A 15,198-nucleotide genomic window follows, 5' to 3' on the forward strand; every position below is an offset into this window, starting at 1 on the left:
GTTATAAGGACCAGGAAAGGCTAGTGTAAGACAGGAGAGCGAGGTAAAGAAAGTGATAAATGAAGGAGCAGGGATGTTCCCTATCTAAAAGTATTCTAGTCAAATCTTTGAAAACAGTGTGTGTTTGGTGGCTCAGTCCATTGAGCTTTAGTCTCTTGTATTTTGGCTCCCCCGGTAACAATCTCAGGATCATGAGATAAGATAAGTGCCCTGCGTAAGGCTTCGCGCTCAGCGAGGAGTCTGCTGGAGTCTTTCTCTCCTCCTCTCTCTGCCCCTCCCCCCACCAACTCTCTTTCTCATGAAGCTTTAAAAATATATAAAAATTTAAAAATAAAATAAAAATAAAATAAAAACATATGCATTTGCCACACTTTGTATCTTCCTAAGCTCTTTTTGAACTGATCGCATTTTTGGATGCGTATTAGACATCGTAATGTCTAGAGGAATTATACATGGAAGTTATTTATGGTTTTAGCCACAGCTTGTTATTATTACTTGCAGTAATTCTTAACGAGCGGGGTGGATATTTGATAGTCACTGGGGTTTTCTTCAAACTATAACTCTCCATGTTCTCTAATGCTCTCCCTGATGAAGAACAGTTATCTCCCTGAGATTCATTGCCTTCGTTAACCACAGATCAGAATAGGTTTTATTATATCTTCTGTGTTTTTGTGGAGACAAATGTGTGAGTACCACTGATGTCAAGTGAAGCTGACTTTTTTTTTCTAATGTATTTGATTAATGTAGTTAATCAACAGCAGCCTCCATGATTTCTAGTTTTTATTCTGTGGCTCTGGAAATCTCAGCAAATTGAAATCTGACACTGCATTTCTGACATTCTCTAAGGCTGAGAGTCTGTCAGCTCCTGTTACAGGAGCTCTCCTGGCCACCCCTCATCGCGCAGTTTGCCGGAGTTCTCAGCGGAAGGAGAATGGACATTTTGACGAACCAAGTTCAAGACTTGACTGTCAATATGCCCATCCCACTCTGCTGCCTCTTTGATGATCTCCAGGCCCCCTTAGGGACATACTTACTGTGATCTCATGCTCCCTAAAGTATCCCTACTGAGTACTCTTGAGGTTACGGGGTTAATTCCAAGAACAGAGGCAAATGTGACATTTAAAGGATCTTTTTACTTTAAGCCAAATGTAGAGGTGACAATTCCACAAGCAATTACTTGTCAGAGTTTAATCACTAAAATCCATATACTTCCCCGCCCGCCACAATAAGTATATGGAGATCTTCTTTAAGAAAACTATTCTGATATACTTAAAAACACTTCACATTTGGAGTCAAAATGCCCCTGGCCTTGCTATTTACTAGCTGCATGTGCTTGAGCAAGTTAGTCTCCTCTGCTTGTTTCTTTGATTTAAAAATATGAGTATATTGGCATAGTACCTACTTTTCAATCCCTGGAGATCATGTATGCACAAATGCATGTTAATTATTATATGTGGTAAAAGTTATGATCCTTGATTAAACATGAACTCGATATTACTTTATATGCCGAGATTATTCTGAACCAATATAAAGTCGAAGATTTTTATTTTCATTTAACGTAGTTGGTAGTGTTTCAAACGAGTTCATTGGTAATAACACAGGACCTGGAAAACAAAAATTGATTTTGCAATCAAGTATGTAACATAGATAAACATTAGACATTTTCATAATTAAGATAATCTAAAGTTTTTAATAAGCTGCATTACACATGGACTGCTACAAGTGCACACTCACTGTCTTACTTCTTTTATAATAGTGCTTTTAGTGTTCCATTGAAACATGGCCAGTGAATGCACAATATTCTTAGTTACCATTATGAGGGGCTCTGTATATTACAACGTCTCTACTGTGTCTGCTGTTAGCTGGAAAAATGCTGGGAGCAACAGCAGCTACTATCAACAGGGAGCCATATTAATTATTTGAAATGTGCCTCATAAGAGGAATCAGCAGAGTTTATTACAAGTCGAATATTACTTGAAACGGGAAGGTTACTCTAGCTGTTATCATAATCTATGTATCATTAACTTTCCTTGTTTAGGAAAAGAGATTAACAACCCTGTAAATTGCTATAGTGAATGTGTAAAATATAACTGCATATTCCCATTGTAGAAAGAAATTGGTGAGTCCTCTGCTTCTACCCAAACCTTTTTTTAAGAAATAGTTTTTAAAAGTAGCTTTAGAAATTGAACTGACTCTGTGACTATGCTTTCTTGTCTTGAAATTCTAATTGCTTACTGAATCATCAGTATATAAAGCACAGTTACTTTGAACATACGAAATTTTTTTTGTTTGTTCTTAACCTAGCAGTTTTTCCAAGCAGTGTCTTGGCCTCCAAATCAACACCTTAACTCATAAAACAGAAATTCTGTTACAAATAGTGTGTGAACTGGTAGCATGGTTTGCAAGGAATAGAAAATGAATTCATCTACCTACTTTTTATATCCTGGCTACTTACTGTTCTTCCATAAAATACACTAAGTAGGTAGGAGTAGCTTTCTATTCAAATAATAGAAATAAATTCTAAAAACTAAAAAAAATTAACCAGAGTTATAAAGTTATCTAAGTAACTGCTACTTGTGTGTTATTTGACATTGATGACAGTCTGCAGACTGCATATTACTGGTCTGGGACAATGAAATAAATGTATCAATTGAGAATAAGTGTTTAGAAACCTGCAAATTGAGAGACTACTTTTCGGTTTAATCTGACAATAAAAAATGTGGACTTGGGTTGTTATGTTTTTTTTCTTTCCATTTTATCTTTCTTGTAAATCATTTTCACTGTATTTTTTAAAGTGTCATTTCACAATAAATGTGTAATTTAATAATAAAAAATAGTTTAAGAAGGACTGATTTAATTGCTTGATGCTTGGATGATGCATAATGTTCCTGTGTTTGAATAGATTTGTCGACGTGAGATAATGAAAATTAATTCAGTGTGAAGAAAGATAATATTGCATCATTAAAAACAAACAAAAAAGTGTAAAGAGACATAACTGTAATGTCTGCTTAACATTTATTTTTGGGTCCATAGGGCAGGCGCATCATGGACAGGTGTCCTACATCTCTCCACCCATTCACCTGGACTCTGAGCTAGAAAGACCTCCTGTTAGAGGTGAGTTGATTATTATTACAATGATCATCATTATTATTTAAAGGAAAAGAAACCCTATTCATTATTTTTGATGAAGACAATTCCATTACAGATAGTTATAAATATGTATTTTATAAGGCAGTTCCTATTTAAAAAGTGGGGGGGGGGCATAGTGTACAAGGAATCTGATAATAGAAAGAGGAAATCTTATTTATAACCTAAAATATGAAATACGGTTTTGAGAAATATTTGTAAACAAAATAAGAAATAGGGATAGATAATGATTCAACTAGTGGAGGACTAATTGAAAACCAACTTAGATTCAGAGATTAGCACATAACCATTACTTTTTAATTATAATTTTCTTATTCTCCTATCTTTTTAAAAATAAATTAATTTATCTTAACCTAAGGCATACTGACAGATTTATTTCCTTTGGAAGTGATATTTTATATTTCATTTTTAAAGTCTTTTTAGTATTAATATGATCATTTGGTTTTAAAAATATATAAATTAAAATTACCTTAAATTGATGCCATCTGTTTAAAGATTCTTTAAAAATAACTAGTCATACAAAACAAAAATTAAAACTAACATTTATTTTTCTGTAATCTACAAAATTTGTCTTTCCACTTTTAAAGAAATACTTATTATTTTCAAAATGTATTTTAATGTTCAAAGCTGATGTGACATAGACATATTTTCTTTTTATTTTTATAAATACCAAATATTTTAAGGTTATTTTTTTGAAGAGTTAAGTGATGCAGGATATTTTCTAATACCTCCAATAGTATTAATCACTTGATACAATAGAAGTCATTAGTCTGTCTTCTATAAGCATGTTTTCTATAGATGCTATTTCCTCCTCCGGTGGGTTTCTACCAATGTTTGAAGGCTCAGCTTTATCTTCAGTTCCCCGTCTATGCACTGTGGAGGAGGAGGGAGCGTGTGACTGTTCTCCAAATGGCCCCTGTGCTGGCCTCGGGTACTACCTGTGAGACACTGTCTGCACATTTCCCTTTCTCCTCCAGCCACTGGTCTATGCTTGGCACATAGTAGGACAACCTAAGTTCTGAAGGCTGCAGCCTCCTTTTTCAAGACGAAAAGGAAGCAGGGATGACAAGGAAATCCATTAAATGGAAGCACAGTGAACCAAAACGGATCTGTTTAAGTTGTGACATTTTTTTTTTTAAAGATTTTATTTATTTATTTGACAGAGAGAGATCACAAGTAGGCAGAGAGGCAGGCAGAGAGAGAGAGAGAGAGAGGAGGAAGCAGGCTCCCTGCTGAGCAGAGAGCCCGATGCGGGACTCGATCCCAGGACCCTGAGATCATGACCTGAGCCGAAGGCAGCGGCTTAACCCACTGAGCCACCCAGGCGCCCTAAGTTGTGACATTTTTAAGGAAATGTGTTGGGTGCGCAGGAAAGTGAGAGCAGTTCTAGAGGACGAGACTGACAAGACGTTATGACGCAGATTGGGAAGGATTCTCTATCACATGGAAAGACGTTTGTATTTTACCCTAGGGGGGAAAAAAAAGGTCATGAAATATTTTAATTTTTTAAAAATTGTTTTTCTAGGGTCACGTGGGTGGTGCAGTTGGTTAAGTGACCAGCTTTTGGTTTTGGCTCAGGTTGTGATCTCAGGGTCCTCATGTGGAGTCTGAATAAGTTTCTCTCTTCCTCTTGTGCTGCCCCCACCCCCACTCTCAAATAAATAAATAAATCTTTAAAAAAATGTTTTTCTAAGTTAGTGAGGTTTTTCATATCATTATGTTCTTGATATAAGAAAAAAATATCTCTGATGTCAGTATAGATGAGGAGAGATTAACAGAAGGAGGCTGTTTCAATAATCTAGGTAAACGATGACTGGGAAATTAGCATAAAGTATGTCCACTAAAATGGCAAGGTCTGAGAATTTTTTTTTTTTTTAGATTTTATTTGTTTAATTAGTTAAGTTTGAAGTATGTCCACTACAATGGCAGGATCTGAGGAATATTTTTTTAAAGACTTTATTTATTTATTTAGAGATTGTGTATGAGCATGGGGGCAGGCAGAGGGAGAGGGAGAGAGACTCTCCAGCAGACTATGCACTGAGCTCATTGAGCTTGACCTGGGGCTCAGTCCCTCAAGCCCAAGATCATGACCTGGGCCAAAATCAAGGTTGGATCCCAACCCTCTGAGCCATCCAGGCCTCTAGGCCTAAGAAATATTTAAAGAGACATGGCATTTGACTGAACCAATAATAGGGAAAAGGAATAGAAAAGTCTCTAAGATTTCAGTATCTATCAGTTGCTTAGATGCTTATGACATAATCCTTCATCATGAGGAATAGATGAATTTTAAATTGGGTCTTTTTTTTTTTTTAAGACATTTAATCCTTGGTACAACATTGTTCTTATCCAAGATGGATGTCTGTTTAAGCACATAGGTGACTTTAATATAATTCATTTTTTCTGACATCATGGACTGATTTGAGAAGAGTCCTGTCAGGTCACGGGTAGTAGGGTAGTGTAACAATATACTTCGAAAGTTAGTGTCTTATAACAAAAAACATGAATTATAACTTTTAGAGTTGGATGAGTTGTATGTGTGCTGACTTGGCTGAAGTTAGATGTTTAGTAGCTAGCAAGCCGGTTGATTTTGCAGGGGAGGAAACTCAGTGCACATGCTGAGTAGCCACCTTAATGTCATCTGGAATGATGGTTACATGAGGCACATCCAGCAGTCTAGCACAGGCTCATTCCTATTGTGACAGGATTCCCGACAATAGGTAGAGAAGTCCCAGAGCTCAAATATTTTTCAAGACTCTGCTTATATCCTGTGTGCTATGTCTCATTGATCAAAGCAAGTCACATAGCCAATCCCAGACTTAAAAAGGGAGAAAAGGATTCTTAATGCTAGACTGAGGAACCACAATCCAAAGGACCATGGAAACAGAAAAAAGAGGAATTGGGTCATTTCAAACTACCATAGCAAGTCAGAAAAAGGATAAAATGAAGTGAGACAAAAATTGGCTGATAATAAAGGAATTTAGAGCCAATTAACTTAAACTTGGGAGTTCCAGACCTATTTTATCATCAGTTTCCCCAACCAGTACACAGAAGATCAGAAATAAGAACTTCACAGTGTCTTTGTGAGGATTAAGAGTAATACAGAGTAGAACCCCGCATCTGGTAGGCCCTAATACAATGTGGCTATCCTCCCTACTTTCGGGCTCACGGTTGTGCCATAGGAAAGGGAATTGGACTTTGAAGCCAGACGGACCTGTATGACCTTGGGCAGCTTCTCTCTGTCCTCTGTAAATCAAGGATAATAATGTCACCCCAACAACTTTATTAGGATAATTAAAACAATAAGTGCCAAGTTCCTGGCAAATATGTACCATAGCAAGACCCTGAAGAGTTAGAAGGTAAGTAGGCATTATTAAGAGCTCCACTGTAAAATGAAATTATCTTCGTCAAAATAGTGATGGTATTGACCTGGTAAAGAATGAAGTGTGTAAACCTAGCGATTCACAGACCTGTACCCCTGGGGATAAAAATATATTAATGTTTATAAAAAATTTAAAAAAGTTATTAAAAAAAAAAAACAGAAGGTGACCACAACTCTGCCTCAAAAAAAAAAAAAAAAAAAAAAAAAAAGAATGAATTGCTAGAATCCAGCAGTCATCTCTGCTTGATATCGGCTTCAGATAGTACTCTCAACTTTAGAGTGATTGTCTTGGTAACTTCTAGTTCTCACAGAGTTCCTCTGCATACATTGACCCAGAACTCTTCTTTAACTGCTCTGTGATTAAAGCAATTACAGTTATAGTTACTAGCTCATGTGCCACAATTCTGAAATATTCAGAGAACAGTTAAATAAAGGTGAAGAGGTTTATATAAATCACCATAACATTGAAAAAAATTTTTTGCTTTTTTTTCTTAAAACTATTTAATATTTCATTAAAAACAAATATTGGAAATGGGATAGAGTTGGCATAATAATAGCATTATTTTGCAACCACTGAGTATTACCTTTCAACTTTCAACCGTCACCCTCGATCTTCATTTGTTATTTCTAATTATACTGAATACTGCTGCTTATACTTGCACGCACTCAAATTGTATAAACAAACTCCACATATGTCTGTATCTATAAGCAGAGAGAGAATTTCTCATGTATGTTACGTTTTTATATGAATTTATAAAATAATACATCAAGTTCTTTAAATAAAATGGAATTCTAGCTCCACTTATTGCTTTTTTGTGAGATATAGAACGATATACTTTGAACTCCCTAAAAATTAACATTAGCTAACCATTTCAGCTTTCCTTTTTCTTTTTCTCTTGTAATTATATACATATTGAGAATATGAAACATCTGTCTAGATATTACTATGTCTCTCTCTATATATATTTTCTTACTTTCTCTTTCTGTACCAATTTCTACTAGTCTCCATGCGTGTTAATGTTTTAGGAATTATCACTTTACACATTAACTCCTTATGCATTTTATAGACCTGTACTTTAATAGGAAAATCATATTTAATTTTCTGACATTCATCCAAGTAGTAATACAAAACAATGACATTTAAAATGTTATCAATATAGTTACCAATATTAGCACAGGAAACTTATCAATAGAAAATATTAACTATTTAACATATAGTAACACATCAGATTGCTTCAGATATTTTACCATTTTATTCTGTTCTAATCTGAAATATTTTGGATTAAAAGTTGGTACTTTTATATATATTTAAACATACACACACACACACACATATATATATATATACATATATATACAGTGATTATTCTTTGAATATTTGAGATAGTGAACTAATTATTGGTAACTTTGGAATTGTGTTGTAAAACTCAATTCTGAAAAACGATTAAGCAAGCATATTTCCAAAACATCATATTTTTGTCACATTTTCTCTTTTTTTTTTTTGCTCCCTCAAATTCTTTATCATTGAAGAATCATTTTGATTTTAATCCACATGTCACTATTCTCCCTCCTTTCAATTGTCTTGACTTCGTTATTTTCTATCCTTTCTTTAGGGAAAACATATGACATTGATGCATTTGTTTGTCATAACATGTTTCTTCTTTAGTACTGTGCATTTTAATTCTAGACCAACATGCTCTTTCTTAGTAACCATATAGAAAATGTAGTAGCAGTTTACCAAATAGCCTTGAATAAAATTTGTAATCTGCATTTCAAAGTAGCAGCAGTTTTTAAATTCTGTAGAACTTACCCACTGATGAGTAAATTTGAGAGATTCTGTTCTTTAAATCTAATGTGATCATATGTGGCATTTGGTTACATAATTTATGCCTGTGATAGCTTTATATGCATTCTTCAATTTACAGATTTTATTACTGAATAGGGGTATAAATTCCAATAGTTTACTGGTGCATTAATGTCACAATACATTACAAGGTAATTAACCAGAGCTGCCACTATAAATAGAAAAATAGTCACAGCCCTCACTATAAACTACTTAATAAAAATAAGATCCTGAATCAGCATTCACCATTATAGTAATTTTTCTTGCCATATGTCTCATTAATCAGAACTTTAAAAAAAACCTCTCATCTAGAACCACCATTATTTTTGAACCTTTCATTATTAAAGCAAGTTTTTATATCATTTTCTAGTTAGTTTAATGGGATTGATTATATATTTCTGTATGCAAATATGTTATATGCTTTTGAGACATAGTTCCCATTTTTTATATTATAATTGGGAAATGAAAAACTAGTTCTTGGTAGTTTTGTAGCAGATTTGTAAGTAAGCACATTGGAGTTCTTAGCAGGACTCATTAAGAGTTGCAGTTCTGAAGGTCGTGTGTTCTCACCAACTATATTTTCTCCCTGACCTTTATTTTGCCTCCTAACTACTCAAATGCAAAACCCCTCCCCGCCAGTGTTATGTCTGTATTACAGGCAGACTGACACAATGAAGGTGGTTGGGCGGGAATTTGCGTTGGGAGCTGAATCAGAATCCTACGCAGAAGTATATATTATTTGAGACTCCAGTGTATCAGTTGAGGCATACCCTTGAGTTGAGACTTTATAGTTTTGTTTTTGATGTTGTTTTGCTTCATTCTTTTTCTGTATAATTTTGTGACAGCCTTGGCTATTATAGAACCCAACCTAGGAATCCTTCATAACATCACTAGTAATTCAAGTTAAATAAATTCCTGTCAATAACCCACACAAAAAAATTCTCTTCTGAAGACTGTCCTCCATTTATATTACTAAGAATGATATTTATGATGTTCTGCTGTATAAAAAGTTTTAACAGTCACCGATAACTGTCCACCTTCCAATGTAGTAAACCACTAGTAATAATGCTGGTGAAAACAGTTTGTATTTACTTTGTATAATCTTTCTTTAGGTAAGATCTTACATTTAATTAGAAGTCTAATGCTAAATACAAATTTATGCATTTGCTAATTTGTTAACAGTTACAATTTATACTCAGGGGGAAAAAAGCTAAAATATTTGGGCACATTTGAAAAACTACATCTATTTTTTTAGGTCTTTTTTTATTTGCTATAATAAACTGAGTAATATAAATATGGTTCCATTGGCACATAATCAATGAACTAGAATAATGCCAGGCATTAAGTTTCATGTGCAAATTGAATTACATTCAGCAAATCCACATTGAAAATATTTTTTAAAGTTCAAAATAAACAGATGGTCCTGCCTGGTGTGTCTATATTAAAAATAGGCTGTAGCCAAAGATTTAGCATCACAAATTAGAGACATTAGCACATGACACTATCGAGTGGAATGTAAAAACATTTGAAATTGATTAAAATAAAATAAGAACAAGACATCTGGCATTCTTATTGAGGAGTCTCTGGGCCTATTTTTTAGTAATCTATGGCTGTATTTTTCTAACTTATCTTATTAGCAGACATTATATGGTAGAACATAATTTCCTAATTTTATCCACCCTTAACCCAAGGGAATAAAAATGAAACTTGCATATAACAAATTGCTTTGACCATGCTAAATAAACATGCTTTTTCTATACTTTTAAATGCCAAACATTTTTTTTACTATTTAAAGTATACTGAGAACACCTGCAAGATAGAACTTGTTAATATTAATGGGAAATACCATTCCCATTCATTAAGTACATATCTTGTGTTGGACACAGGAAAAACTATTTTATATGCATTGTCTCATTTCATTTTACAAGGATCCTGCCACCTTTTCATTCAGACTTACTGGTCATCGTCATTGTATTTCTAGCATCAGGCCTACTATAGTAATACATGAAATTGGGTTGATTTAATTGGAATTAAATGCTAAACTTAATGGTAAAATATATTTTTTATTCAGTATTGTTAGGGATAATTACAATATAATTTACAAATAAAAGTCAGTATTTAAAAGCCAACGTTTATCATTTGAAACAATGTAGCACAATCCTGCTGGTTCCTTGTGGTATATAATTCATATGTTGAGAAGAATTGTTCCAGAAAGTAGCTTGACCCACTATTTTTTTACAGTAGGTTCTTGGTCATCTTGTCCTGGTAGCCTCCCAGTGAACCTGAATGAGAAGGAAGATAGAGTTTGTTTGAATTCTACTTCCACATTGGCTCACGGAAGTTATATTCTTAGTACTTAGAGGACATTAAATAGAGAACTGATACTGTTGTGATCTGAACAACCTCTTTCAGGTTCAGGGTGGCTGATGGTAGATCCAGTGATAATGATCCTTGACTTGAGTATGACATTTCCTCTGTGGAGTCTGTTGCTCAAGGCAAAGGAAAATCTCTAGAAGTAGGATGGGTCTAAGCAGCTCTGACCAGGGTTCAGTTCTTTGAACTTCACACCTCCCCACGCACCCCCCATTCCCAGTACCCTCTGCCCTCCAGAGATTGCTCACTGGCCCAGCTTTCCTAAGATTGCTTCTTTAAGTTCCGGGACTGATTACTCTTTGTTTTTCGTGGCTTTTATTTGTATTTGGAAAGATAGGAGTGTATCTGCTTTATCTTGTTCAGAGAGAAAATATTTAGCTTTTTTTGAATGCCACAACTTCTTATAGCAAGCTATTGGTAGTTGATAATAATAGTAATAAAAATTATAATAGTTAACGTTTATCTTTAAATCTGACATTCAAACTGAAATTTACCCACATGATCCTCTTTCTCCCAATTATGGTAGAAAACCAATCATAATATTCTTCTGAATATTCCAATAAACACATTACTTTTGAGTGGACATGGTATGAACGTTCAGTGTTTATAATTAACATTTGTGCCTGGTTCTATTTGAAGTACATGATATGGATTATTAATTTTAGTAATTTCTGAATCCTATGAAGCAGGTAGTATTATTATAATTTTGTGAATGAAAAAAATTGAGCCATAGAAAGTTTCTTTAACTTCATAAAGGTCAGATTAAGTATTACACATTGGACCCAGGATTCAAACCCAGAAACCTGTAAAAATTCTACTTTGTCATTTTTTCATTTATACAGTAAGAATCATGATTTAATTTCTAAAACAATATACTCTAGCATGTAATTATTAATATTATCAACAAGGGATTGGGAGATCTAACTATCCATAGTATAGTATCTTATTTTTTTTATAGTATAGTATTTTAAAGAAAATTCCTCACCATCTCTATTAGTCATCTTAAGAAAACAATAAGGCACAAGTGTGAACACTTTACTATTTACTACACAGTTACCAATAAGTTTTTTGTGTGTCCATTGTCTTCTTCCATAAAATAAAATACCTTTGTTGAAGTGTTACACTATTACTTTTTACTCTTTTCATAAAATATCTCATTGTTTCTCTCAAAAGAAGTATGGAAAATCATAGCATAAAAAAAGAAGTCAGGCATTGTGATAAAATATTCCCATTTCTATAGTTTTCAGTATTCTCTCCCACAAATGGTTATTATTTGTGTAATCACCAGAAAATAATTTTATACCAGTATACTAAAAATCAATTAACTTATTGCCTGGAGGAGACAGCTAGCTGATAAATGTGTTGACTGCTACTACCAAAGCCTGGGGTGGGGTGACGGAGGAGGTTTTGACTTCCAAATGGAATAATCACCCTTATCCCTACCTACGGAATAGTCACAGCTGCAAAGTTCTAATTCTTCCATGTACTCACACACATATGCACTCACACACACACACCCATGCCTCTCAGGAGTATCTTTAATGTAGTTATTCTTACTTCACAATCGATTTAAAAGACAACATGATAAAATTTATATAGGATAAATCCTTAAATTTTAGAGTATCTTTTACTCTTAAAGTCAATTGCCTAAGATTAGATAAAGATCTTCTTTTTTTTTTTAAGATTTTATTTATTTATTTGGCAGACAGAGATCACTAGTAGGCAGAGAGGCAGGCAGAGAGAGAGGAGGAAGCAGGCTCCCTGCTGAGCAGAGAGCCCGATGTGGGGTTCATTCGCAGGACCCTACTGAGCCACCCAGGTGCCCAAGATCTCTTTTCTCTAAAGATACATTTATATGCCGGACAGTAAGGACAGTAAGGGTTGGGACTGTTACCAACATAACATTCCCTTACACATCACTATTGGTGAATGAGGGTCTTGTTTCCTCAGCTCCTAAAAAGCATATTCTTCTCTATGGGAAGTGTTGACTTTGGCAATTATTCATCCTATAACACCCCAAATGGTATTACCTTCACACTAAGAGGTACTCAGCTCCCTCAATGTGTACTGAGAAGTACTTTTTTCTTTGTTAGCTGTATCTCTGGGTCTAGCAATTACTTCCAGTACTTTTTTTTTTTTTTTTTTTAAGATTTTACCCATTTATTTGACAGAGAGAACACAACCAGGGTTAGCGGGAGAAGGGGATGCAGGCTCCCCACTGAACGAGGAGCTGGATGCGGGACTCGATCCCAGGATCCCGAGACCACGACCTGAGCTGAAAACAGCCACTCTAACTGACAGCCACCCAGGCACCCCAGTTACTTCCAGTTCTTAAGAATCCAGGAAAAAACAGGTTCCCTCCTTGAACAGGTGCTCCTGTTAAATTTGGCATCACATTCTCCTAGATGGAATCACACGAAAGTATACGGTTTAAACACTAATGCTTGCATTTAATCTGCTAAATCCACCCCAGGTGGCTAACTATATGATCACGGAAAAATCTCATCGCCACCACAACAACCACCTATTTCCCAAATTTGTTTAAGTATCAAATACTAAATATGATATTATATGTGAAAGTCCTTTCTTATCATATAAAATGCTTATGTAAATATTGCTCAGTATAATATAGCAGCAGTCTTTATTGTTCTAGTCTAAGACTCAGTGTAGCTCATACATGCTAAGATCAGTAAGACCTCAAGAGAGTTTACAATGTTCTTATCCTCCTTAAATCTTACCAACTTAATTATAATACAGTATTGTATTAAAAATAACCAGTTTTGGGGGCATCTGGGTGGCTCAGTGGGTTAAGCCACTGCCTTCAGCTCAGGTCATGATCTCAGGGTCCTGTATCGGGCTCTCTGCTCAGCGGGGAGCCTGCTTCCTCCTCTCTCTCTCTGCCTGCCTCTCTGCCCACTTGTGATCTCTCTCTGTCAAATAAATAAATAAAATCTTTTAAGAAAAAATAACCATTTTTTTTCTGTGAGTGTCTATAATTTCAAACATGTATCAAACAAAAATCTATAGATCAGTTTTTTTTTTCAGTGCTCTTCCAAAAGACTAACTTTCAGTCAGTGTTCAACAAGTATTTTTTTTTTTAAAGATTTTATTTATTTATTTGACAGAGATCACAAGTAGGCAGAGAGGCAGGCGGAGAGAGAGGAAGGGAAGCAGGCTCCCTGCTGAGCAGAGAGTCCAATGCGGGACTCGATCCCAGGACCCCGAGATCATGACCCGGGCCGAAGGCAGCGGCTCAACCCACCGAGCCACCCAGGCGCCCTTCAACAAGTATTTTCTACGTGATTGCATCTTACGCATGGGTTAGATTCTGAAATTAGTGAGCAAGGTCCCAAAACAAAGCCCACCTTCAGAAATCCTCTAAACAATCCACAAAATACAGTATACCTAGCAGTGAGTTTAATACCTAAACCCCTTTTTGTCTGTGGTGATACTTATTTGATGAACAGCGTGGGGAACCGTACAACTGAAGAAACTCTCCCTATCATCCCTCCACTCATGGCCAAGGGCTCATTGATTAAAATGCCAAATGAAAAATTGTCCCAAATGGCTTTCAAAATGTATATAGTTGAATTTAAGTAAAATTAATTCTGCTGTGGCAGTACTATACTGAATGCCAACTCTTTGCCATGTACTTTACAGGGGACTGGCAATGCAGTGAGACACAAGAAAGGAAAGATGCTTGTCCTCATGGGCTTTACCTTGTTTTGGAGAAAGTCAACAATAGGTCAATTATATATTACAGAAATAAGATTAGGAATGGGTTATGGTTAGAGGTAAAAGAGAGATATAAGGTGGATGGTCAAAAAGAACCTTGATGGCTCAGCCAGGTAAGTATGTGCCTTTGGCTCAGGTGATGATCTCAGGGTCCTGGTATCCAGCCCCATGCTGGCATTCCTGCTTTCAGCAAAGCTACTTCTCCCGCTCTTCCCTGCTTGTGCTCTTTCTTGCTATCTCTCTCTCAAATAAATAGATAAAAATCTTTTTTTTTAAAGATTTTATTCTATTTATTTGACAGACAGAAATCACAAATAGGCAGAGAAGCAAGCAGAGAGAGAGGAGGAAGTAGGCTCCCTGCTGAGCAGGGAGCCTGACGTGGGGCTTGATCCCAAGACCCTGGGATCATGACATGAATCGAAGGCAGAGGCTTTAACTCACTGAGCCACCCAGGCACCCCAATAGATAAAAATCTTTAGAAAAAAAAAAAAAAGAGAAGAGAAAAGAGAAAGAAAAACCACTCTAGGGATATGATTATTGAGCTGAACTCTGAAGAATGAAGGTGAGTTGCATACTGAGTTGTATCTGTTCTTTATATATTCTGGATACTAACCCTTTATCAGATATGTCATTTGAAAAATCTCTCATTCAGTAGGTTGCCTTTATTTTTATTGATTGTTTCTTTCACTGTGCAGAAACTTTTGATTTTGATATAGTTCCA

At 35.3% G+C, this 15,198-nt stretch overlaps 1 protein-coding gene across 21 annotated transcripts in view; it reads left to right on the forward strand.

Annotated features, from left to right (window-relative positions):
• The window catches only part of ADGRL3 (adhesion G protein-coupled receptor L3), an 827,333-nt gene that overhangs the window by 568,478 nt on the left and 243,657 nt on the right, over nt 1-15,198 (forward strand). For all 21 annotated transcript variants that reach the window (XM_032334435.1, XM_032334436.1, XM_032334415.1 and 18 more), the window contains one exon: nt 3,034-3,114. In XM_032334435.1, coding sequence (XP_032190326.1) covers nt 3,034-3,114 — 81 coding nt within the window. The remainder of the gene's footprint in view (nt 1-3,033; nt 3,115-15,198) is intronic.

The sequence above is a fragment of the Mustela erminea genome, chromosome 2 (assembly GCF_009829155.1).
Source record: "Mustela erminea isolate mMusErm1 chromosome 2, mMusErm1.Pri, whole genome shotgun sequence".
Classification (NCBI taxonomy): Eukaryota; Metazoa; Chordata; class Mammalia; order Carnivora; family Mustelidae; genus Mustela; species Mustela erminea.